General features: G+C 48.5%; 1 protein-coding gene across 1 annotated transcript; it reads right to left on the reverse strand.

Moving 5' to 3' along the window:
* Positions 1-1,395: 1,395 nt before the first annotated feature.
* LOC103895464 lies at positions 1,396-15,699 on the reverse strand. Its single transcript, XM_019470934.1, has 7 exons — positions 13,966-15,699; positions 7,890-8,064; positions 6,882-7,114; positions 6,142-6,433; positions 5,851-6,111; positions 3,988-4,133; positions 1,396-3,114 (listed from the first exon to the last, which is right to left on the reverse strand). The coding sequence occupies exons 1-7, from the start codon at positions 15,534-15,536 to the stop codon at positions 2,319-2,321; spliced, it is 3,474 nt and encodes a 1,157-aa protein (XP_019326479.1). The 5' UTR covers positions 15,537-15,699; the 3' UTR covers positions 1,396-2,318.
* Positions 15,700-24,194: the final 8,495 nt, after the last annotated feature.

The following is a 24,194-nucleotide window of genomic DNA, read 5'->3' on the forward strand; positions in this document are numbered from 1 at the left end:
CCCCTAACAACACCTGCCACTGGCGGTAATGAAGAGAAGGTAGCTGCGCCATTTTGATGTTGGGAGAGAAAACGAAGGTGCTACAAGCTGTTGCTTTTTGTATGTTAGGTGAATGGGGCTTGAAGGCTGTTAGATGCAGATCTGTCATGACAGCGTCAGAGAAATCTTCGTCCAGCAGCTGCTCTGCTTAGGCATCCATCTATTTGAAAAACAGGCAACAAACTTATAAAAGCAATGCCTCGTGCTCGTCACTGGCCGTTCAGTGCGTATTTTGGGGGAACAAACAATTTGTTGTCTAATGACTAGAAATAGCTGGAGGGAATTCCAACTCACTTGAGGGAGTCAGGCTGCTGCCCCAACAAGCATTTTGCCAGCTATCGCTTGCTACAGCACTCAGCTGTGTGCTGCCACCCTCACATCTTGGGTACGTGTTTGTAAAGCCTCCGATGATGCAACAACTCCCATTTCAAGGACAAAAATGCTGGACAGTGCAGATGAAGAGAAAATACAGCCAGTATGCACACGTCTCACTGCTGGTGTCTGCCTCAGTGCCTGGAGCAGTGTAACAAGCCCCGGCACCTGTGGCAGAAGGACAAAGCACTGGGCATGGTTTGGAGGCCTGCTCAGGCCTTGGGTCAGTGGTGACTTGACAAGACTAGGGGTACCTATGTGAAGGTAGCCTCCGTCCGCCTTCGTTTGTGCGCTCATTGATGCTGATTGATCTCTGGAGAAATGCACACATATGCTTCTTTGTGTGAATCCTCCTGTAAAATTAATGCTTGTAACAGCAGTATTTTGTTGGGAGTGAATAATACTGATTGATTGGCTTTGTCCTTACCCTGGGGGGCTGAAAGAACATTTACAGGCTGTCCTCTGAGACCCACCGACCAAAATTCAGGCTCCTTTAATTTAGCCTCTAGGGCTGTAATCTGGCCTTTGCTGTGTAAGTCAGAACGTGACATTTTGCTGATGCTGTAATCGCAAGGCCGCAGTCAGTGGTAATGTCAGGCTGAAAAGGTTAAACCCTGTTTGCCTTTTTACCATTGTTCAACTTCAAGTCATTTCCCTGCTGCGGAGCTGAGAGAGACTGGACCTTATGGGGGAGCGCTTTTGTGGCCTCAGTTTCAGCTCTCACGTCTGGTGTGCTGGGGCCTGACCTGCCTAGGTAGGACTGCAGCCAGAGCGTAAGATTTTTGTGCCAGTCTGTTGTTGTCTGGTGAGAATTAGGGTAGCAGACTTGTACCGTTCTCCCAGTCTCAGTAAGAGTAGCCCCTGAATTCTGTTCAGGGGATCCAAAGAACAGACATAGGCACGTTGTTCACCTGAATGCCACCCACGCTAAATGAAATATCTACTCCAGAAAACAAGTATTTAAAAAAATACCCACCTAAAGTCATTGAAATATAATTATTAAAACCTTTTATGTTACTCTACAGTACAATGAAAATTGTTCCTTTCAATTAAATTTTGAAATACACTAAATTACATCATTTAAATAATTGCAAACTTTTAAGTTCACTATTAGTGGTAGCAGAGCTATATTTACATACACTTCTGAGATATATCAGATGCAGCGTTATGTTCCAGTCCCTAAGTCAGTTAAATAACAGACTTTCAGTGGGGGTATACTGCTCTTCCACAGGTTCTACACATATTTGGGGTGTATGTGTCAGAGAGCAAGAACTCCTTTTATTATTCTCTGTTTTTATTTTTTCTTTGCTGTGTGCATGCAGCTGAATGAGCAAATTGATACCTACTTGATTTGGATTAAAGATGAAAGACCTTTTTAAACAAGTATTTTGACTGAATATACAGAGGTGAATAATGAAATATAGTCCTTAGGAGTAGCAGTGGAAAACATAATTTCCTCCAACTTTCCTCCCCTCTTGCATAATACTGCACCTAATTTTGACCCTGACTTTACCTAATGCTGATGAAATACAGTCAATGGTGGAAACCTCTCTCATGTTGTCAAGACTGGCTTTCAACACAATCCATGCAATGGTAAGCATCATATATCATTCTCCCGCAGTGCAATATTAACAAGTTAAACTCATTATTTTCCTCCAGAGATCTGCTCCTCGAGGGAAGCCCATCTCTGTATGTACATCAGCCACAAACAGGTTGTGAGTCCTGAGGCTGGAGACCAGAATTAGGCTGTAATGCTTGCTTCCAGTGCTGCTAAGAGTCTTCATGGGCCAGGCTCCTCCCTGGGCTGTCCATGGAGCAGAGCAAGTTCAGGCCACCGAGGCTCTTGATGGTCCTTTGCATGTGGCACTGGTCAAGCCAAACCTCCCTGCGTGCTGCCCATGCAGGACTCAGGGCCTGGTGTGAGGGGTGCTGATCATGATGTTGGGCAGCGCGTTCCGCCGCTTCTTCCAGGAGCCCAGCTCCCTCGAGTACCGCCTGATCTGCCTGAACCAGTGGTGAGTCCGTGCCCGGTCGCTATCCCGGAACACAAACGCCTCCCGCCTGATCTCAATGAGTTCAAAAGTGTCGTCGCAGTCAGGATCAGTGGAGACGATGCAATTACTCAGCCTCAAGGGCTCCCTGAGCAAATGGAACTTCCCATTATTTTTGTCCCTGATGAGTACCAGCACAGCGTCCTTCACAGGCCCTGGCTCGGCTGACTCCAGGCTGGACTCGGACACGCGCTTCATGTTCACCAGGAGGAGGACCTGCATGTTCTGGAACTTCAGGGTCTTGCTGCCTTTCTTCACCCACTGGCCATCGGGGGGCTGGGCCAGCTGCAGAGACCCCTCCATCACAAATCGCGTTTCCTCCCGCAGCCAACCTACAGTTTTGAGGGCGGTTTCTCTCATCTCAATGTTGATGACTTCCCTCTTCTTCTTGCTGTCCTGGCGAAAGGAGCGGAGGGTCCACGTGTTCCCCTCCTGCTTGGTTTTCATGTTGATGTGCTCCAGGTGGGACTCGATGCGGCTTTTGGCCTCCCGCAGGCTGCCATGATCTGGGTGGTACTCGGTGGTGGCCTTGATGATTCTGCTGAGCAGCAGTGGGTACTTGGTGACTCTTTGCAAAGGGGCCATCAGGAAGGACCTCAAGTTCATCCGCCGCAGTGCTGTGTTGTCATTCTGGGAGACATTGAGGAATATTCTGCCGGGATTTAAGAAGAGGGAATGAAATGGTGGCTGTTCTGCCAGCAGATGCTGCAATCCTAAATGCAAATGAACAGTGTGGTGCTGACAGCTGCTGGGCACTGCAGCCCCCTCTCTGGTTTTAACAGCCTTGTGAATTCTGTCTTCTCAAAAACTAACAACAAAAGCTGTGCTTAGCTGCAGAACAGCAATGAGGTGCCTGGACACTAGCACGTAACATCCTGGCAGTCTTCTATTAAATCGTAAAACAACGAGGGCGTGATCTTTCTCTGGTACACACTGACGTAGGCCCAAGGCAGATACATCAGTTTGTATCAGATTACATTAATTTGTAGCTCCTTTCATTGTTAGATTACAAAGTACTCTAAACAAGAATTTGGTACCGTCATCATTTTAAGCTGTTGCAGTGGAAAGAGAGAAGTGACTCGCCTGACATTGCCCAATAGGCCAGGGCTAGGAATGGGAAACAAATTCAAGTCATGCATGCTTCACACAGTGGCGTTCCCCAGTGGAAATCCAAACTGTGCTCTGGCACAGGGACTGAGAGCTGTTCTCAGCTGGGTGTTATTTGGTGAAAGTTCAGCCCAGTGGTCAGTGGGCAAACACTGGTACCACAGAATACAGTATTCAGCTGGGGACCAACTGGCTGCCTCAGTGGAGATATCAAGGGGTATTTGGAGAGTAAATTACTCTCCAAATATTTGGATATTTTGGAGAGTAAATTACTCTGCTCGCCCCAAGAGAGAGCAGCTCATCACTGAAGAACATTAGCATCAAAACTTTGATCTAGTTGAGTTGACAAAGGCTTCGCCCTCAGCCTGGTGCCTTCCATCCCCAAAGCCTGGAAGAATACACTCAGCCCTTTTCTCACCTGAGCAACTCTTTCTCCTTCTCCAGCGCATTGAGCATATTCACGGAGGAGGACTGCTGAAGACAGTAGGTCTGAAAGGCTGGCAGCATGTTGACGAACTCTAGAAATATTTCGCCGATGCACACGGTCATCAGGTCATCATCACCCTGCAAGCATGCAATACAGCCCCTGCTGGGTTAGCTCGGAAGAGGCACAAGCATGGAGCCTGCGTTCAGTCCTATCAGCATGAATCTACTGCAGGATCTGGTGAACACCAGACCAAAGGTGGAACTAGGCTCACCCTTCCTGGTGGAAAGGCAGTCCCTGCAGGTCCAGGGGGAAGCAGTGTGTGGGGAAGGGAAGGAAAGCTGGCCTAACTGCTTGCTCTTCTACACGTAAAGAGACGTCTTCTCTGCTTCTGTGAGCTCAGCCAGCTAACCAGAGCAGAGGCTCAAAGGCCAGAGGCCAGAGTGAGCCTGCTAGTCAGGAGGGCGTACTGGGGCCCTTCTTGCCAGCAGGTCTGCCATAAGGCTAATGCAGCAGTGCATAAATTAACAGAGAGCATCTAGGAGCAAATGGGCAGAGGAGGCCTCTGGTAACAGAGGTTAACTCAGGTAACAGACACGGCACTTAACAACTTCTGCAGTTGTTCTCAGCAACTGGTCTGGCTGGCTATGCTCTTACTGGCTACTTCGATGCCTAAGTGAAAAATAAATTTCATGGTAAATTGTTCACTTATTTCTGGATGTAACAAAATAAGGGAATAGTAAGAATCTGGTGCCACATAATGCTCTTAGCTTTGTCTAGGTGTACGCTGACATGCTCTGCAATCACTACTCATTTGAGCAGCAGGAGAGGGAGCAGCTTTCTGGCTCCTCGAGGCTTCTTGATGCAGTACTGAGCTCTGACTGAAAAGGGCAACATGGAGGAGGAGATAGGGAAACCCACAGCTGTTTGTAGAAGCCATTGTCTCAATAAACTATTCTGCAGTGCACATCTGTCTTCACTGTGCCAGGTACATGAGAGTGGTTGTCAAAGTTGCCAGTTTTTGAGGCATGTGTCGCTCAGTCTGACATGCAGGGTTTTGGAGAGGGAAAGGAGGGATGTGTTTCCTAGAGAACAAAACATCCTGGTGAGACTGATACAGCAACAAGTGGGTTTTGGTTTCTTGAAGAAAGGAGGGTGTGGAGCTGTTTATGTGTTCTTTGCAGCGATTGTCTGCTGCTCTAGAGTCTTATTTCTATTTCTCTGCCCTCTGACCACCACACTCATGGGGTAGGAAAGTCCCTTGTGCAAGGCAGGGTTCATCAGTAGAAGCAACTGGTACACAGAACTGTAAGGGCCAATTGTCACCAGAGCAGGGAGCAGCCTGTGCTGCCTGGCCCTGCAGCCAGCCTAGAGGCAAGCTGCAATAAACTGCAACCCAAGGCAAATACACCCAAGCCAGCCTGAAGCGAGCCAGCTCAGGGTTGGGTAAGAGCGTGGCCTGTGAGCTTGGTCCCCTCCATCCCTCTGGTGGCCAGACCAAGCTGAGCTCTGTGCCCCCATGGTCACACGCTTATCAGTGTCCAAGCTAACTGGCTTAAAGCTAACTTCGGTAATGGGACAGTTAGATCCTGTTAATGGGATAAATGAGCTAGACTGCTGATGGCCTGCTAATGTCAGTAGTGTTACCAGAGCAGAGAGTGAGGCCAGCAGCTGTGACCTGGCACAGGCCTATGGAAATCACAGGTTTATAATAGCTGAGGGAACAAGGGACTGGGCAGATGACCAGAACCTGAGAGTCCTACCTCCTGATCCCCTGCTCCATCTATGCTGCCTCACTAACGCAAAACCTATTCCTGTCTGCCTCGTTCGGCCCCTGTAGAGCACGCAGCATCATACCTGGTCAAAGGCCTGATCAATCTCTTCCTGGAGTACGTCCAGGAAGTTCTCGTTGAGGTCGATGAGCTCCTGGATGTTGCTGAAAATGCCCAGGAGCTGCTCCTGGCTCAGTAGCCCAGCTGCCTGCATGGGGAGGTAGAACTCTTCTTTGATGATGCGCAGGTCCTCTCCATAGCTGGCCTCCGTGTTGACGAACTCCAGCACAGACTCCTTGCGCTCTGTCCTGCGCTTGCGGCACTTCTCACAGAGGTCAGCCCGCCTCTGATTGCAGTTCTGCACATCCGTCTCCACTGGCAGGTCCCTTTCTCCACAGTCGGTGCAGGGACGGTGGGCTTCCCAGGCCTGCAGGGAGCTCAGCGTTTCAGATGCCCTGTTCCTCCACTTTCTGGCTGGCATCTGGCCAATGCCACTATCTGCCCTCTCCACATCCGCTGACTTGGTCCTGGTGGCCTCTCTGGGATCCAGGTCGTCCCGGACATCATTCACGCCAACAATCCCGCTGTCCGTGCTCAGGCTGCTGACATTGCTCCAATGATGTCTGGAGCGGAGGGAGCCACGTGGGGTGCGGCGGGTCTCATCAAAGCTGCCACCATGGCCAAGGTTGGCTTTTGCTACCACTGGACCTGAGAACAGACACAAATCATTACAGGCACTGCCAGCTGCACAGAGGTCACCTGAGGAGCTCAAGCTGGCACAGCCATGAATGGTAGGAACCTTGGGGGTGGCAGGCTAGATCTGGTGAAAGCTGTCTCCCCACCAGTTTTGCTGCGGAGACTGGTGAGAGTCAGAAGTAAATGGCTCCCAGGTGAAGCCTGGGGCCTGTCATCCCTGTACTGCCCATACCTGTGAACTCATATGGGCTCTCTCTTCCCCTGCCATCTGCCAGGCAGGGACAGAGACACCGCAGAATAGATCCTGATTTCTTGCACACCTGGGTTAGGGTTAAACCCAGAATGCTTCCCTCCCCCAGGTCATTAGAGTCACTCCATATTTACACCAGCATAGCAGGGCTCAGCATGTGGCCCATCAACCCCCTCTGAGTGTGCAGAATGTGGGTACCGTAGTCTCGCTCCTGCCGGCGCTTCTGTGCATGCTGCCGTGCTGCAGCTGCAATCTTCAGCTCCAGCTGCTTCCTCTTCACCGAGTCTGTCGGCATAGGGTCACTGAAGTGTGGCCGCAGCCGGCAATCCCGCTGGGCCTTGGCACCATCCGTGCTCTCATGGACGATGTCAGAGCTGGATCGGCGGCAGCCGGGACTGGGGGTCTGCAAGAAAGGCAAGTGGATTGGAGCAAGGCAGTGGTCAAAGCAGCACCTGGTTTGCAGCCACTGGACTTTAGTTGCCAAAGGAGAGAAAAGGAAACTCATCAGTGGTGGGATTGTAAATGCAGCTCTGCTACATGATCATTAGGAAATCTGTCCCCCCAGGTCCCTCTGTCTTGCCTAGTCCTAACAGCAAGGACCTCTCTCCCTTTGCTGTTGTGTAGCTCTGAGTACAGCGGCTCCATGGTGGCTGGATCACGGCTGTTGAATAACCATGAAGAATTCAACAGCATAGTCCTGGCTAAGGGCCTAAAGTGGGGGCTGAGCCTGTCCTCCAGGGATCTGAGCTAGCTTGCCCCTGTTCTGTGAACGTTTCAGCGCTGCAGGGTCAGGAGCTCCAGCCTCTACGCCTTACCTACATTAGTGGTTTGACCAAGCGGGGACCAGGAGGGAGTCTGTCTGATCTCCCGGGCAGTCCAGCAATGAGGGGCTGGTGGCACACTGAAAGCCATGAAGGGGTTATTGCTGAACTCCCTGCAAGAGATGCAGCGACAGATAGGCAGGGGCACAAAACTGACTCCTGTTTCATTAACGGTAATAAAAAAGGCACTAGAAATGCTTCTAACAGAGCTTAATAGCTCATGGGAGTTGGTGTAATTTCAGATCCCAGGCTCCCAGCCTGCCCAGTTCCTACAATGAAGGGATCCTTTAGAGCTTCTGACAAGAAAAAAGATCCTGAACACATGCCCAAGATGAGAGGGGAATTCCTCTCCCTTACATTCCCTGCAGGTGGAGTGTCGCTGGATGTCTCATTGCTTGGCTTGTCCTCCCAGGTCTCTGTTGCCATGGACATCGCTGTGGGCTGCTGGCTGTCCTCTGGAGGTGGGAGATCAGCTTCCCTCAGATCACACTGTCCCTTGGAAGGGGATTTGGCAGCAGTCTCAGCATTGCAGCTGCAGGGGAAGAAGCAGACTCTGATGAACATCACGTATGCAGTTCACCTGCTGTTCCTGACACAGATGAGACTGAGCAGCAAGGCCAGGTTCGAACAACCAGCCACAACAGTTCAGGGAAAGTGCAGGCAGGAATCTAGACTGGTTGGCATGGATGGCTGTGCGTGTGCTTCAGAGGCTCCAAACACAGCTCAGTTGTAGCAGTGCAAATCGGGTAACTGCACTCATGCCAGCATCAGTCTGGGATATCAAGTCTCGGGTGTTCAACAGGGTATTTTTGTGTCCATAAAACATGAGGTTCTCCCATAGGGACCGGAAAAACCTCTTTCTAAGTAGGCCATATCCACATTTGCTGCTATTTAAAGAGATGTTGTCAACACAGAAACCATATTGCTCATCTGGAAGAAAATCACCTGCTAAAAACCGTAATACTTTGAAGAGATTAGAGGATTAAACGAGCTTTCCCTCTGTTTTTCATCTCATATGATCCCAAGCCTGCTGAAACCACTGGAAAGATTCCCTCTGCTTTCAGTAACTCAGGATCAGGCCTTTTGGTGCACTTAAGAGTCCTGAAAAGATTGGCAGAGTCTGTTGTTCTCACTTGGCAATTCTGGGATGCTCTTATTCATGGCTGTCTGGTGCTAACAAGGGCCTGGCCTGGCTGATACAGGCAGCCTGTTCCAACCCCACGTTCCCCTCTCTGTAGATAACACCACCTCTCCAGACAGACACAGTCTGGTGCAAAACCACTGACTTGACAGTGTAGTTGACAGGCTGTAGTTTGTGATACTACTTGTGATACATTTTTTTTTAACAGACTCTCTAAGACACCTTATTTCCATGCATAATGAAGCCTACTTGGAAGAATATTAATTTTTTCATTTTTGGTTTACTTAATTTTTATGGGCCTCGATTCCTTTAAAAAGAAAGGTTGTCAGGACTGGATATGGATGCTTGTACATAGAGGAAGCCCATGTCTGGAACATATTTCAGGTTATGCATATATTTTATGCTGAACAAAAGTCTCCCATGACAAAAATCTGCTTCTTCTTAAAGGTTTCACTTGTGAACTTACGCTGGTAGGTCATACTGCTAACGTGCAATTCCAACACTGTCAGCTACAAGCAAACACATGAGACAGATGGGCATTTTCCTTAAGATGAATGACAGTTGGCTCCAATAACAAACCATCAGCCAACACTGAAATTGCTGAAGAGGGAACAAATCTCCCAGAACACAAACTGGGTCTGTTGTCAGGCCAGAAAAGTTGGTTTGCAACTTTCCAGCTGATGCTTTTTCATTTTCCTCCATTTATGCTTCCAGGTCCCAGCTGACACTACCAGAGGATTTACCAACTTAAAAAGAGTTTAGCCGCGGCTGCACAGCAACAGCACAATGGTAACAGCAGGCTCCTGGCTTTTACTTTTTGCTGTGCTAACTCCCTGCCATGTGGATTTGGAAGTGTCAATTCACCCCTCCAGGCCTCTTCTCCCCAGCCTGTAGAAAGGGGATACCAACATCAGCGCTGTCACAGAGCAGTCTGTAGTACACACTGCATTATCCCCCTTACAGTTTTGCAGTAAGAGCAGCGCAGGCACACAGCAAGGCTGTGTTCCCACCATGGTACTGTCCTGGCCCGGTCCAGCTTAAGAGGTTCCTGTCTCCTTCCTCCCTCCCATCCCCAGCCACATTTGGGGTACCACTCCTTCAGCTGGTCCAGTGTAACTGTCTGTGTGGCCATGATCTAAAATCAGTCTTGAAATGACCTGGGTTTAAAAAAATATCCTCCCTCATGTATTCCCAGCCAGACCATTTCATCGATGTTTCATTGAGTAGGGTGAAGTATGAACAGTTCAGCTGGGCACACCTGTGGGAGTAAAGGCAGAGGTTAAGGAGCAAGAAACCTCTTGAAGAGGATCTGCCACTGCCAGAAAACCACCATTTCCAAAAGTTGCTCCTGCTCAAACAGCTTCTGGTTGAAACATGCAGAAAGAAGGGACCATGCTGAGGCACAGAGAGACAACGGGATGTGTCCAAGGTCAGTAGCAGAGCTCAGAACTGGAATATTATCTTCTCCTCTTGATCACACCACCTCCCACCATACAGACCATACTCTCAGAGAGAAGCTGAGTTTTCATTTGCCATTTTTACAGTGCTTCAAGATCATTCACTTAAACATGGAAAGTACTCCAGAGCATTACTGCTTCTCTAAGCGAAGCTGACAGCAGGTCTCTGCTGATAAGGTCTGCGGACCAGATGCCATTGCTTATTGTGGTTTCCATAACCCAATGGTTATTTTTATTATTAACCCAAGGGATATTTTTAAAAAAATCTCCAGACATGACCTGCAGTGGGAATAAGAGCCAATACTACCCAGAGAGCTGAGCTAAGGAAGTGTGACTGGAGACTGAGAAATTCAACCCACCCCATGGCTGGTCAGCTAGAGGTAAGAAAGGCAATGATGCAGCGCCCACATTGTGTGAAAGGACATTTCTTCATCCCTGGTCTGACTGCTCTACTTCTAGTTGTGATTAGATCCCTCCCGCATGACGATACTGACCATGCCGTGTGAGGGTAAGTGCTGCTCCACAGAGCAGTTGCTGTGCACCGCACCACCAGTCTGATCAGAGGGATGTAGACAAAACAGGGAGGATACAAGCAGTTTTGTAGAACCAAAACTTAGGGCTGCTCCTTTAACCTTTGTCCCTGGCTTAGGAGGAAGAGGGGACATCATTGCCAAGAAAAAGGGATATTGCCCCTTCCTCCAGTCCCCTCCCCCTGGCAGAGATCTGGGCTGCCAACAGGTCTACACCAATGCCTGCTCAAGCAGTCCCCTCTGCTCTTATGCAGAGCTGCAGAAGGGGGAACTCTGACGTGTTTCCTTCTATGGGATCAAATCACTTATTGGAATAGGAGTTTCCTGCCTGGGGTTGGTGTCAGTTTTCCCTGTTCTCTCCAAGACAGATGACGCGCTTGGGCCAGCACAGGGAGGACAGGTTCTTTCTGAATGTCCTTTTAAACCTCTGGGCCATCATTTCATGGAAGCAGAGGCACTGGATGTGTGGTGTACAACTGGAAATGCACCTGCTTTCCTTCACAGTCTCTATGGGATTCTTCATGGTTGTATCATTGTCCAGGGCAGCAGTTCTCAGCCCTTTCCACATGTTCCTGACTCCTTCTGACTAATGGAAGCATTTTTGTCCACTCCTTCCCTGCTGGCACCTGCCTTTCAGACTTGGAGTCCTCTGCTATAGGAAGCTGTTATTGTACCCACCATCCCAGTGTCATCCCAAATACACCCCATCATTCTTTTCAGGAAGCCTTCTTTCTTAGTCATGTCCTTTGCTTCCTTGTGCAGGTTTTTGTTGTCACCTTGTCCCCCATTTCATAGGCAGGAACCCCAGGTCCTTGCACGTCCTTATCCTGAACAATTCGCTGCTTAAACAAGTTCAGAAAGTAGACTATATATTGAAATGCGTACAGGATTTCCACCTAGATCTCAACACCCCTTCCGTGCCAGGACTACAACCTAAGTTAAAGGTATCCAGTGACCTATGAGGTGCCTAAAGCCGCCATAATTATGAAGCTGAAAATCAAATCTTCACTGATGAAATATTAAGCCATTTCAATGAGTCTTAAGTAATTAACTATGAATTACTAGGGAGGCAGTTAACCTACCAGACAAAACTGCTTTGTAAAACTGTAACACTTACACAGAAACACGACAAAGAGAAGACAATTTCAGCTATCTTATTCTGTGATGCTCCATCACAACATCTCTATCAAAGGCTTGCTGAGCTCAGTATCTGTGGAAATGGGACCACATCCCCAGCTTTCAGCTCATTTCATTTGAGACTTAGAAAAAATGTGGGCTGGATGTCAGCAATCATAATTTAGGACCCAAAACATCCAGACAAAGAGTCTCCCACCTCTGCAGTGAAAATCAGCTTGAGTTACAAATGAATATTCAGGCACTTTACAGTCTCGGGTGAAAATGATGGAAAATTGAGAAATTTCCAGATAAAGGAAACGGGAGTTTCCCACTAACCAGTACTTTGGCACTGCCAACAGATTTGTCTTTCTCCTGCTATCCTGAAGAAATGACAACCTTCACCATTAATTGTTATTACTATGGAAAATAAACAGGCCAGGGTGAGTCCTTCACATGAAACAACTTCTCTAATACTGGAACCACTGTCATTCTCATTTTTAGATCAATTACCATTTTGGTGTTAATAAAATCACCTCATATATTTTAACAAATCCAACTAGGGAGACTGAACACATTCACAGAAACAAAAACCACTGCGGATATTAAAGGCACAGAAACCACACTGAAACCATAAAGGCCCTGGGCAGAAAGTGTTTGGAGGCTGGGAGAGTAGTAGGAAGAAAGATCATATGCATTACCCAGTTCCTGTATACTTTGCTATGCATGCACCTCAGGCTCCAGATACTAGTCAAACCTTTGATCTGCCCGGAGACAGCTGTTCTTATGCTATTCTCACGGCTTGTGCCATTCTGTGTATTTCATTTCACATCAATGATAAAAATAGCCTACTCAGTGAAAATGGTTGCATACCATAACTTTCTCATCTGTTTCTTCATTGGGTTTTCATACTCTAGAACAAAGGCACAAAGGCTGGGCTGGACAGCTGAAGGAAGCATTTAGGGCTCTGACACCACCTACTTCCCTTTGGATTATAAAGTTGCAGAAGTATTTCTGCTTGTCACTCTGGCTCTGTCTACATGGGGAGCTTCAGCTCCACAGAAGTTCTTTCAGACAACTCTCATTCCTGTGCAGAAGTCACTATCATCTCCTCTAAAACCCGAGTCCAGTCTCAGAGTTCTAGCATTCCAGAAATACCAAGCCAGTGTACGAGGTTGATGCCCTGGCATTTCACACACCGCATCTGCGGATGTCAGAAGCAGCCAGGAACCAAGTCAAATGTAATTCTTTGCGAAGCCAATCCTGAACACCAAGCGTATGGAAACAAACCACTCCACCAACACTTACTCCTCATTTTCCCATCAGCCTTATTTAGTGATAAGACAGGGATAACTGCCCCAAATTCCTAGCTTCCAGAACTTTGCTGATTCCTGTTGGGCCACCTGCTTGCATAGAAAGAGATCCCCATTTCTTTGGCAGGAGGGAGGTAACAGGACTGCAGTGTCCAAAACCAGGATAGAGAAAGCAGTCCTTGTGAACATCTTACCCAGAGAAGGGGAAAACCCTGGTTGGAGAAGAGGGAGGAAGGCTTTACACAAGTATTTTCTGTCACTGCTTATGCTGTCTGAGTAGGCAGAAGGACAGTATTTGCAAGTACTTTCACTTGCTGCCTGTACTGGTCTCCAGAGGGTGGTTAAAGGCTCGTAGCAGCAATCTTGCTCTCATTTGTTTACCAGTCCAGTATGTACAGGCAGCAAGTGAAAGCACTTGTTGCTGCATGTCACACTACCTAAATTCATGTTCTGCAGTGGTGGGACAGACTCTACATCGTTTTTCAAAGGAATCATCTTAGTACTTTGTATCCCTCTGCTGTCCTCTATTTTTAACAGGTGTTAAAAAAAAAAAAAGACCTTTCAAGAATTTATTACAGAAATAAAATGGGTGCGAAATTGGGTGTCAGGACTATTAATGGCTGCTGTCTGGACAGGATTAAGGTGTACAAAAAGGCAAAGTCTAGATGAAAATGCTTTTTGATGTTTAATCCCATGCAAAGGTGGAGTTTAAGTTCAACAGCTTAAAGACACGTCCATGTGGCTATCAATCAGAGACCCTAAGACGAAAGGCTCTGCCGACAGCGTATTTATGCTACAGGAGTTAAATGTACATATCAGAAGAGAGACCAGATTGTTAACAAGGGAACTGCTTTCAGGTGACCCCACAGAGCATGTTACCTTTTCTTAATAAGTTCCAGGGCTGAACCTATGAATTCATCCTTCATTTTTTGTAGCTTAGCTCCATAGCTGGATAAGTCTGTGGCTTCTAACAGCAGCGATGAACAGCAAGAGGACTGGGCTTCAGAAGCCAGCGACTGCCCTGCAAGGTGGAGGACATCATTTAATTGTCTTGTCTCTCCTTTCTGCTGCTCATCACTGAAGATCTCCTGCCCAGCTCTGTGTATTGCTACTGCCTGCAAAGGTGATCGTGGAATAGGGCTAGAGCAAATGGGGACCAGGGATCTATCCGGGCTGGAGATCTGGAAGGTTCTGTCCTTCACCTCAAGGCTGCTCATTCTGAAACCATCCCATGTGGCTGAATATTGGGAAAAGCCAGCAGAGGTGTGGTTTTCATGGAACACATCGTCGTCATCCTCCGCTGTGACAGCAGCTTCATTCACAGCTTTGGTCCCCAGAGCTTCTGGACAGACGTTCTTATTTTTCTCCTCCTCCAGGGTCTGGTTTGCCAGCAGACCCTTATTCAAGCACTCTGTTGGCCCACTGCTGCTGGCAGATGAATTTGCCTCCTTACTTCTCATTCGCTTGAATTCTTCAAAGGTGGGTATGTAGAGCCTCCCTTTGCAGCGGCCTTTCTTGCTCTGTCCCAATGTGGCTTTGACATCTGTTTCCCCATTATATTGTTCCAGGATTTCTGCTGTTCTGCATTTGGCCATCTCATGGCTTTCCCCGGCATGCTGAAGGGGCAAATTGGGGGAGCTATTCTGCCTTCGGAGCTGAAGCCTCCTCTGAGCCTCCTGCTTGATGTCTTCTGGACTGATGATCCTGTGTGCAAAACACAGTCTCTGCCTCCCTGTGAGGCTGTGCCTGAGAGCAGTGTGTTCCACCAAAACCATGCAGCAGTTGACAGCACAACCATTCTTGTACTGCTGGCACATCTGGCATTCAAAAAACTCCCGGGCCATCAGGTCAGGCAGGGCCACCTGTGGACGCACTGGCTTGCAGGGCTCTGCCACTTTACTGCTGTGCAGCCTCAGCTTCTCCTTCAGCTCTTTTTTGGCATCCCCATGTAGGGCTTTTTCCTCTGCAGAAGGGAAAAGCCACTGAGGCACTTTGGCAAAGGGAGGGAGGAGCACATTCTGTGCTGATCGAGATGTCTGTTTAGCACGGAGAGAAAGGTTTCTCAGAGAGTCCGATGTGCTCTGTACTGGGGCCACATCCACACAGCCTTCTGTCCACTGACTGGTGCCTCTATAGCGAAAGATGATCTCGTTATCCAGGCTCCGGCAGTGAGAATACAGCCCAGAGTCAGCAGGTGTTGCCCAGTGAAGGTTCTCCACGCTCCGATACATCCGTTTTTCCACAGGACTGGCCAAAGGTGCCTTGCCTGTGTGGCAGGAGCCTGGAGTGTGGAAGTCCCCAGAAAAAATACGAGTGTCTACGTTCTTTAGTGGATGCATACTGCTAACCGAAAAATCCTTTAAGCCATGTTGTGCATAGAGCTGATTATTTTGGCAGCTCAAGATCACCCGGCAGTGTTCCTGTCTCTCATCAACACTGATGTATGTCATAGCAAATGCACATGGAGGCTCTAAGACAGTGGCGTCTAGGGGGAGAGGAGGGAGCTGGGGTGTCGCTTAGATGCCAGTCAATGTCCACAGACCACAGACAGCAAAGTGTGCTGCTGGGTACTCACATAAGAGACCTCTCACATGGGTTGAGTCGCCATGCGTAGAAGACCTGTGAATGGAAGGAAAGATGAGTTACTGAAGCAGCCTGGTGATGACTCGCAGGATGCAATAGCAGGCCTGCTTCCAGGGAATGCAGAAGCCAAACACCAACAGCTTGGGTAGAAACAGAGCAGCATAACTAGGAGATGAGCCATGGGGCTTGGGGCAGGGAATCTTTTCCATCTCTAGCCAAGCCAACAGTGGCCTTACACCACCCATCTGAATTTTGGAGAAGTTTATCCTACCTATCCTCAGCAATTCCCTCACAGTAACACAGCTCAACTCTAGTGACGAATACTCAGAAGTGCTTGCTGCCGGCCCAGCTTACTCACACAGCAGCGCTAAGGAGATGGGAGGTTTACAAGAGATAGTGAGGTTCTTTCCCTCAAATGGGGTGCAGACAAGAGTGTGGTGGTTAAGGAGGAGGCTGGGGGTGGGAAAGGATGACGTGACAGTGTGGTTTCCTGGAAGGCTCAAGTAGCAAGGAGGAAGAAGAAGGCTGAGTGGTGGTGGTTTTGTCCCTGAGAGTCACACTGCAGCCCCTTAGTGCTCTGATTTACCCTTCACAGGGAAGATGCACACGCTTTAGTGACTGGTAGCCAAGCATTTCCAAGGCCTTTCCAGTGCAGAGACAGAGGCACCCACAGACTTTCAAAAATGCACCCTCCTGACCCCTTAGCAACAGACCCAAATGATCATCCCCCCCATAACAGCTCAGTGGAGGCCCAGAAAGAGAAGGTGTGGTCTCCAAGGCTGTTCCTGTGATCTTTGTTCGGCATTGTAAGGCCCAGGGAACCTAAGTGACTAAATCACATGTTCAGAGCAATGCGGAGAATTAAATCCCAGAACTTCAGTTTGGGCCAGCAGGATGTAGGCTAAGTGTCTAGGTCATCCTTGGAAGTGGAAGGAACCTCCTTACATTGAATAGAAAGACTCCAAATTTCTCTTAAGGATTTAGACCTCATGGACTTGCCAGCAGTCACACAAGACATCAGTGTCTGCTAGAGCCCTGTCCACTCCCTCCCTTGGCAACCAGAGGCAAAGGGAACGAGTGAGTGCCATATGTAAAGGAGAACAAGATTGGGCAGGGGATATGGGGTTAGCCTGAGATTCGTAAGGGCAACATAGAGCTGGGATGGTGGGGCATTGGTCTCTAAAAACAAGCCAGGCAAGAACCAACCAGGTTAAACACCCAGGAAGAGGTCTTGGTAAAGCAAGACAGAACATGCAAGTTACAGCCCAGACTGTTTGCTTTGTAGTGCAGCTAGGTTCTCCACACACTGCCAACCATTCAGGCAGCACAGCCACCTTGACCAGGAGGGGAATGAAAAGGCTTGTTACTCCCTGAAGGATAAGACACCTCAGGCATCTAACCATGTAAGGCACCAACAGACATCTTCCATTTGAGGAGAAGTCTGAGGCAGTATATTGTCTGGAAGCCAATCTTGGTAACTCGCTGGTAGCTTGATTCACCCCTTGCTTAGAGTAGTTCAAATTAGCATACTTTCCCTGCCTTAATGAAACTATCTCTAATCTAATCCCAGAGAGGGAAGGCAGAGCTGCTGCTGTGGATCACCGCTGAATGGAGAACATTATTTCCGTCCTTCATAATTGCTAAAAATAAAAATTAAAACTAGCTCTTAAGGTGTGGCTGCTCCCCAAGGTGTCACAGGCACTTCTCACCCAGTCTTCTCATGGTGGGGCTGGAGTTCCCCCTTCTTCTCGGCTCTGGAGGAGCCCACAGGTGACAGCAGAGAAACGTGAGGATCAGGACTTTCTGTGATCATAGGTTATAACATGATCTGTCAAGAAAGAGAGAATGAGATGAAGTGAGAGCCAGTCACTGAGTAGGGAACAGGGCTCCTGGTAGTGCTGAAGGGCTCCTGTGAGAAAGTGCTGTTAATGAGAGATGCCATGGCCTGTCAGGTTGGTCTGTGATCAGGTCACAGCCACAGGACTAAAAGCCACTGTGTACTTTCTGCACTCTGCTTTCAGACCAAGTAGAAAGAGAAAACCACCCTTGCTGTAGTGAGAGCTGAGAATAAAGTGGTCCTTGCCCAAGGCAAGGAGTTATACACAGTAAGGCCTGAAGAGAAACCAAGGCCCATGTGGGGCATGTTCCTGGGCTACATGCTTGCTTGGCAAGCTCTGCGTGTGTGCGTGTCAGAGTGAGGGAGCCGGAGAAGAAAGTGCACAGGCAAGGGGAGAAGCAGTCACGAGAAGAGCAAGGAAGCAGAGGCACAGAAATGATGGGGTGGGATCTGTCTGTGGTTGCTCCCTTCACCAACAGATGGGGCAGCACTGAAAATACAACTGGCTTGTGTCCTCATGGTCTCTCTTCAGGTGGAAGTTCACTGCTGGGGCCTGTAGTGCTGACCCCTCTTTGGGCTGCAGGACAGCTGCAGTGACACCAGGCGTGGGCGGCCACAGGCCCTGCCTGCTCAGGTGTGTGGCACAAACCACGGGGGGGGGGGCGTTGTGTCCCTCTGTTACACGGGGGAATGCCTCAAACCCACCGGCAGGAGAGGGTACCCCTTTGCCCTGCAGGAGAGCAAGGCCGATTTCCCCAGCGGGTGTGGAAGGTGCCAGTGCTCATGAGCACCTCCAGGCAGCAGGGACCTGCTGCTGCTTTGCCAGGGCAGGATATTCCAGAAGATGTGCGTGGGGCGGCAAAAGTTGCTTTCAGGGAAGGAGCAGCTGGGAGAAACCTCCTGCAGGCAGAGTCGGGCAGGCAGAGAGTGAAGGACAGAGAGGGGAAGCCAGAGGCAGGTTTGCAGAGCGGAGGACCCAGAGAAGACAGAGAACAGCCAGAGCTGGCTGGGAGAGACAGCAGGAGACAGAGACTTTCCAGAGGAGGCTGTGCAGAGTTTGCTGACATGTAGGCAGGCACCAAAAATTACTGGATTAAGTGGAGGAAGAGGGGAATTTTGTTTCCAAATAATTTATTTTAATCTTTGTCACCCATCAGAGCTGAGTTTTCTTTCTCTAAAAAGCGACTTTTAGCTCTAAGAAAACACTTCAGACACAGGAAGTCCCTTTGATACTTTCGGGAGAGCTCAAAGCAAAGGTGCACGTGGATGTGGTGGGCGTGCAAGGGGATTCGGTGCCCCGGCTGGAGTGAGAGGGAGCCTCAGAAATCAGTGAGCTCCGTTTTGCCTCACGCCTGCAAGGCAGCTGTGGGGATCTCATAACAGCCAGCTTGGACAGGAGCACCTTTCTTCCCTGTCACTCCATCCTTGAAAGGACCATCTCTTTCCTACTGAACTCTTCTAATCTTGCCCAATACCCCCATGTCACTACCTTGAGGGCTGTGCACAGCGTGTCAGGTAGCTAAGCTTAATTTCACTGATCACCCAGGCCAACTGCTGCCCGAGTCATGACCTGTGAAGGGGGACCAGCTGTGCTGAGGCACAGCCTGCTTCCCCCGCTGCCCAGGGATGCTTGGAGCAGGAAGAAAGCAGAGGTCTCTCTAGAACACCAGATAATTCTGACCTGGCCTGTAACCAGGAAACACTGAGCCCTTCTCCCTCCTTCCCCTGTTCTTGTGCTCCATCCCTCACAGCATACAGCAACAGCATCACAGTTTCAGCTCAGATGCCCGCGTTTGTCAGGTCAGTGACACTGCTATAATATAAAGCATGTGTCTACACATTCAGCTTTAAAGTAACATGGCCACAAGCATGTTCTAGGCACTCTGCTGGAGGAGAGCATGAGATGGAGACAGAAAAAAAAATCTGAGTTAATATGCTTATGGTTGATATGCTAAAGATGATCTTACAGCACATCCTTGTAGGCTCACTGTACATACAGAATATTTAGCTGCAGTCTTACACGGTCACCATCGAAGAAACACTGGGAACTACAGCAACATGGAAGAGTTTGTCCTCCCACCACCTCAGAGCTATAACTGCAGTCTACAGCAGGTGATCCCAGGTATGGAAACTAGCAAATGCCACAGAAGTGTGAGGCAGTGGAGAGAAGTAAATGCCAATCTCTCACATGGTGACCCAACTCAGGGTCCTAACTCACCCTCTCCTAAAGGTACAAAGCAGTCCTAATGCACCCTGTGTTCTCTTCTAAACCAAGCAGTGACTTGCCAGTTCTTTGTTGCTCCCTGGCGTACGTGAGCACCATGGGTTGATGCTGCACTCCTTCAGTTACCTACCTGGGTACTTCCAGGCAGTCCTGTTCACACTTCCCCAAAGCTAGGGCTTTATTCTAGTCCAGCAATCCTCCAGGCCAATGCTGACTTATTCCAGGCCAAATAGCAAAAAGGAGCTTAGTGTTGGCTGCCGCTGTGGAAATGGTACATCATTGCTCTTTGATCATGTTGTCTCTGCAACATTTGCCTGTTCCCTGGCTCAGGGACTGAAAAGCTCCTGGTGGTTATGAGCCTCACGCCTTAAGTGAGCATAAGACTAAAGGCATCGTGTGCTCAGCTTATTTTCTACCATGTGATTCTGTTTAATCAACTTCTCCACTACTCTGATAAGTGCTTGCTTGGAGACTTGCCACTAACCTTCATCTTCCTGCAAAATCCCCCCAAAGAACTTATTTCTTAAGGATTAAAGCTTGAAGGATAAATTATTCCTTCCCATACACATAAGAACCGTTCTGCCTGGCTGACCTTCCCAGCAAAGCACCAGACAAAGCGTCAGGAGGATGAAGCAGGCAGGCACAGGATAAGTTGTTCAGTGCTGGTGAAAAGCACTGTGGAGAGGACCAGTCATGTCCAGGGACTCCAGGGACATCAGGACAGGGGACCATAGAGCCTCACAAGGCCTGAGGAAAAGAGGCTACCAAATCTGGCAGGGCTGAGTAGGTTTGCCAGTGCTGCTTTGCAGAGTTCACTGTAGCAAGATTTGCTCGATAGACTTGTCAAACAGGGAAGATTGTTCCATGAGATGGTGGAGAGCAGCTTGCTATTGTCTGGCCTCTCCTGCCTTGATCAGAGAGATAAGTGAGTCTGGTACACTCTCCACTCTCCACATTCACAACATCTCAGTCACAAGCAAATTAACTTCTGAGTCATGGTCATCACACCAAACTGTTTCCAGGGGAGGGGAGTAACCAGAGCCACCTTACTCCATCTTGAAATAACAGATTAAACTAACCTTCAGGTCTTATTCTAATTTCTCTGCATTGGGTTTTGCAAATTGCACCACAGTACAGAGGTTGGTTTATTATGGAGTACAGTCTTCCTTTTATTTCAGAGATCTAACCAAGTAGAGAGATGCGAAAGGCACATTTCAAAGAGCTGTACAAAGGATTTTAGCAAGCTATGATACTGCTGTGAGTTTTTTGCTATCTGATACAGCAAACCTCATGGACACAGCATGATCTGTCTACTGCCGTGTCATGCACATCACTTCAGGTGCTTAGCAGAACACCAGCAATCTCAAGGGAAAGAATGCCAGATACATCTATTTTTTCAAGTTAACAAGAAAAAATAAAGGTGCCTTGGCTGTATTTGCTTTCTTAGCTGTTCACTTAACCAGAGCTGTGCTGCAGGAACTAGTTGACGCAGTAGGATGATTAGGTGACTGCAGTTATATTTCTTGGGGTTTTTTTGTCTGTTCTAGCAGCTGAAACAGGAACAGGGCTTATATAGTGTCTGTTAATTGCAGCAGGAGAGGTACAGCCACAGTAGTTATCTAAACCAATACAATTTCCTGGGTTTCTTTTCCTTCCTAGGGTAAACAGCTGAGCGTAACTTTCCTTGAGTTTACAGAACTGTCACTGCTTTCATTGTCTGCTCCATGGCACAAATCAGGATCACTAACAAGAGGAACAACTGCCATCTTGGTTTCAAAACTAGGTAATATAGAGAGAACCATAACCTCTATAGTCTGCTCACTGTATTTATAGTCCTTGTGTTCTCAGCTTAATCATAAGCATGGACCATGTTGTCTCAGAGACAACTTAGCATGGGGAACAAAGTCTCTCTTGAACCTCCGAAGATCCAGTGCAGCCCAGGTTCTAGAGGGTTGCTGACAGCACAGGCAATGGCATTAAATTTCTGCTGTGCAATGAGCTGCTTGCCTTGTCACATGATATTGTCTAACCATTTTCCTCCATTCACATCTCTTCTCCTCATTCTTTTCAGGTTTTTTTTCCTGCTTCCCGAACTCTTCCTCCATCCCACTGCATTCAACACAAGTTTACACAGCCCATCTGTGGCTGCTGCTTAACAGGTACCACTTCTGAAGCATCACCACCATTACCATTGCCTCTAGAAAAAGAACTGGTCTTGGCCATGGTCAGGGCTGGCTGAGCAGAGCAACCCAAAGGTAGACACGTGCCAGCCAGATGTGCCAGAGAAGAATCTGTCCACATTATCTGTTGATCATCATGGGAACATCCTGCTATGGTACACTCAGTTCCACCAGGGAGAGTGTAGGAATCACCATAACTTCATGTGAACCTCTATTTTGGTCAGATTGGCTCCTAAATAGTCTCAAGGCAGTGGAAAAGCTAATCTCAAAATTTTATGGAATCACTTGAAGGTCTTAAGCATTCTTGGCTCCTTTTCTGTGAGGTTTTTAAGCTGTTTGGGAACTTTGCTTTATTGACATGAAAAGTTTCACCTAATAAGCCCTACTGCTCCACACATCTGTGCACTTGGCAGCAGTACCTTTGATGAATTTTTCTGGCTGCTCTCTAAGTCTGCTCTCTTCTCCTTCTTGTGTCACAGCATGGTTTTCTCCTTGTGTTCCTCCTTCAGAAAGGCTGTGATGACATGATGCTTCCAGCCTACCTCTAAGGGCAGGCATTCCAGCATACTGATTTCAGGCATACTTTCAACGTAACCTGCATTCCCTCTTGATTCCTTGCTTTGGGAAAGGAATTTTGTTTCACCAATACACCACTCAATCTCTTGGACAATATTGCTCCAACAGTCCTGCTGACAATGCAGCAGTGGGAATGGAGCTTGAGAGGATCAGCATTCACCTTGCAACAAAGGAAGGATAAGTATGTTAGTTACTCTAACAAATGCTTCTGGAGACACCAGTGTGACACCCCCATCATGTGTCCCAGCTGGAGTTGCTTGGCAGCATTGGCTGTGAAGCGCCCCAGGAGATGGCATCACCCATCATCTGCCAAGCTTCCAGTGAGTCAACACCCTGATTGGCCACAAAGCTCCTTTGGATGACTCCTTCTCAGGAGGAAGAAAGTCCTATTTGCAATAAAGTCCTCTCCTGGGACAGATCACCCACAGCAACTATGAACCTGCAGGGTGCATCTGATTGATAGATCCTGCACTTCTCTGTAACACCATGAGCCACTCTGCTCCCCTCTTACAGCTGGAGAAAAAGCCCATGGGGGTTATAACCAAGCCGAGCCAGTGCTTAGGCTTGAGTTAGCGGATGTTCAGGACCCAGGTGGTTTCCCCTGTCCCGTGTACACACCATAAACCAAGCATTCCCATGGCTTTGGGTCATGCAGAGCAGATCTTGCCCACCACCCACCTTGGTCCTGGTATACACACACAGCAAGCACTATCAGCCTCGTGAGGAACAGACATGAGCCTCCGACTCTGCTCCATACCTGGCTCCAAGCTCCCTGGCTCAGACACATGCAGTTCTCAGAGGCAAACCTGAGCCAGGAAAACCTATCCAGCCCGTCATGAGATCTGGGAAGTACAAAGCCATATTGTGAGCCTACTTTACAACCTGGCACCTCCACTCCTCCTCCAAATTCCTACTCTGCATAGATATAACATCAGTGCTAACTGCAAAAAATGGTCGCAATATGGCTACAAGTGAATTTATTATTCCTGGGGGGGCAGGCAGAAAAGGTCAAGGCTGTCACTTGAAGCTCAGCCCCAGCAAAGGGTCCAACATCAGTTATAACTTCCCAGTGCCAGCTCCAGACCATTCTCCTCTGGCTTCCAGCTGACAGAGGTGCACCCCCAGCACAACCCCGCCAACGCTCAGTTGATTGCTAGACATGCCTTTGTGAGCCAGCCCAGTACTGCCAGCCTAGAGGCCTGTCTCCAGCAGTCATCAGCGGCAGATAGTTTTGGAAAGAGCAGACACAGATAGAGCATGTCTGCAGCCGGTAGCTGATGAGGTGGGGAGCTACATCTCAGATCATCTAAAACCATCTTGATACTCTGTATATGTTTTATGAAGGCAGAGGGGACAGTGCAAAAAAATCAGGAGGCATGTTGGGTTAGGTGAACATGAGAACTGAGAGAAAGAAGTAAATCACGCCAGTAGCAGGAAAAAGCTGGCCACTCCCTTCCCCTTGCAGCATGGGATGAGGATCAACAGAGCCTTCACCTAAGCGCTCAGCTGAATGTTTTCTTCCAGCGTACACTGAAGACTGGCTTTTCAACTCACAGTTTTCACTCACTCTCTGGCAAGATAGAGGTAAAAACCAAGTCACACTAAATGAAAAAAAAATCAGGCTTTTTTTTAACATCATCATTTAACACATGATTTAATCTCATGATGTGCAGGGCCTGAGTCATGGCGCTGGATTTTTTCAAGGTGG

The sequence above is a fragment of the Aptenodytes forsteri genome, unplaced genomic scaffold (genome assembly GCF_000699145.1).
Source record: "Aptenodytes forsteri isolate BGI_AS27 unplaced genomic scaffold, ASM69914v1 Scaffold255, whole genome shotgun sequence".
Lineage (NCBI taxonomy): Eukaryota > Metazoa > Chordata > Aves > Sphenisciformes > Spheniscidae > Aptenodytes > Aptenodytes forsteri.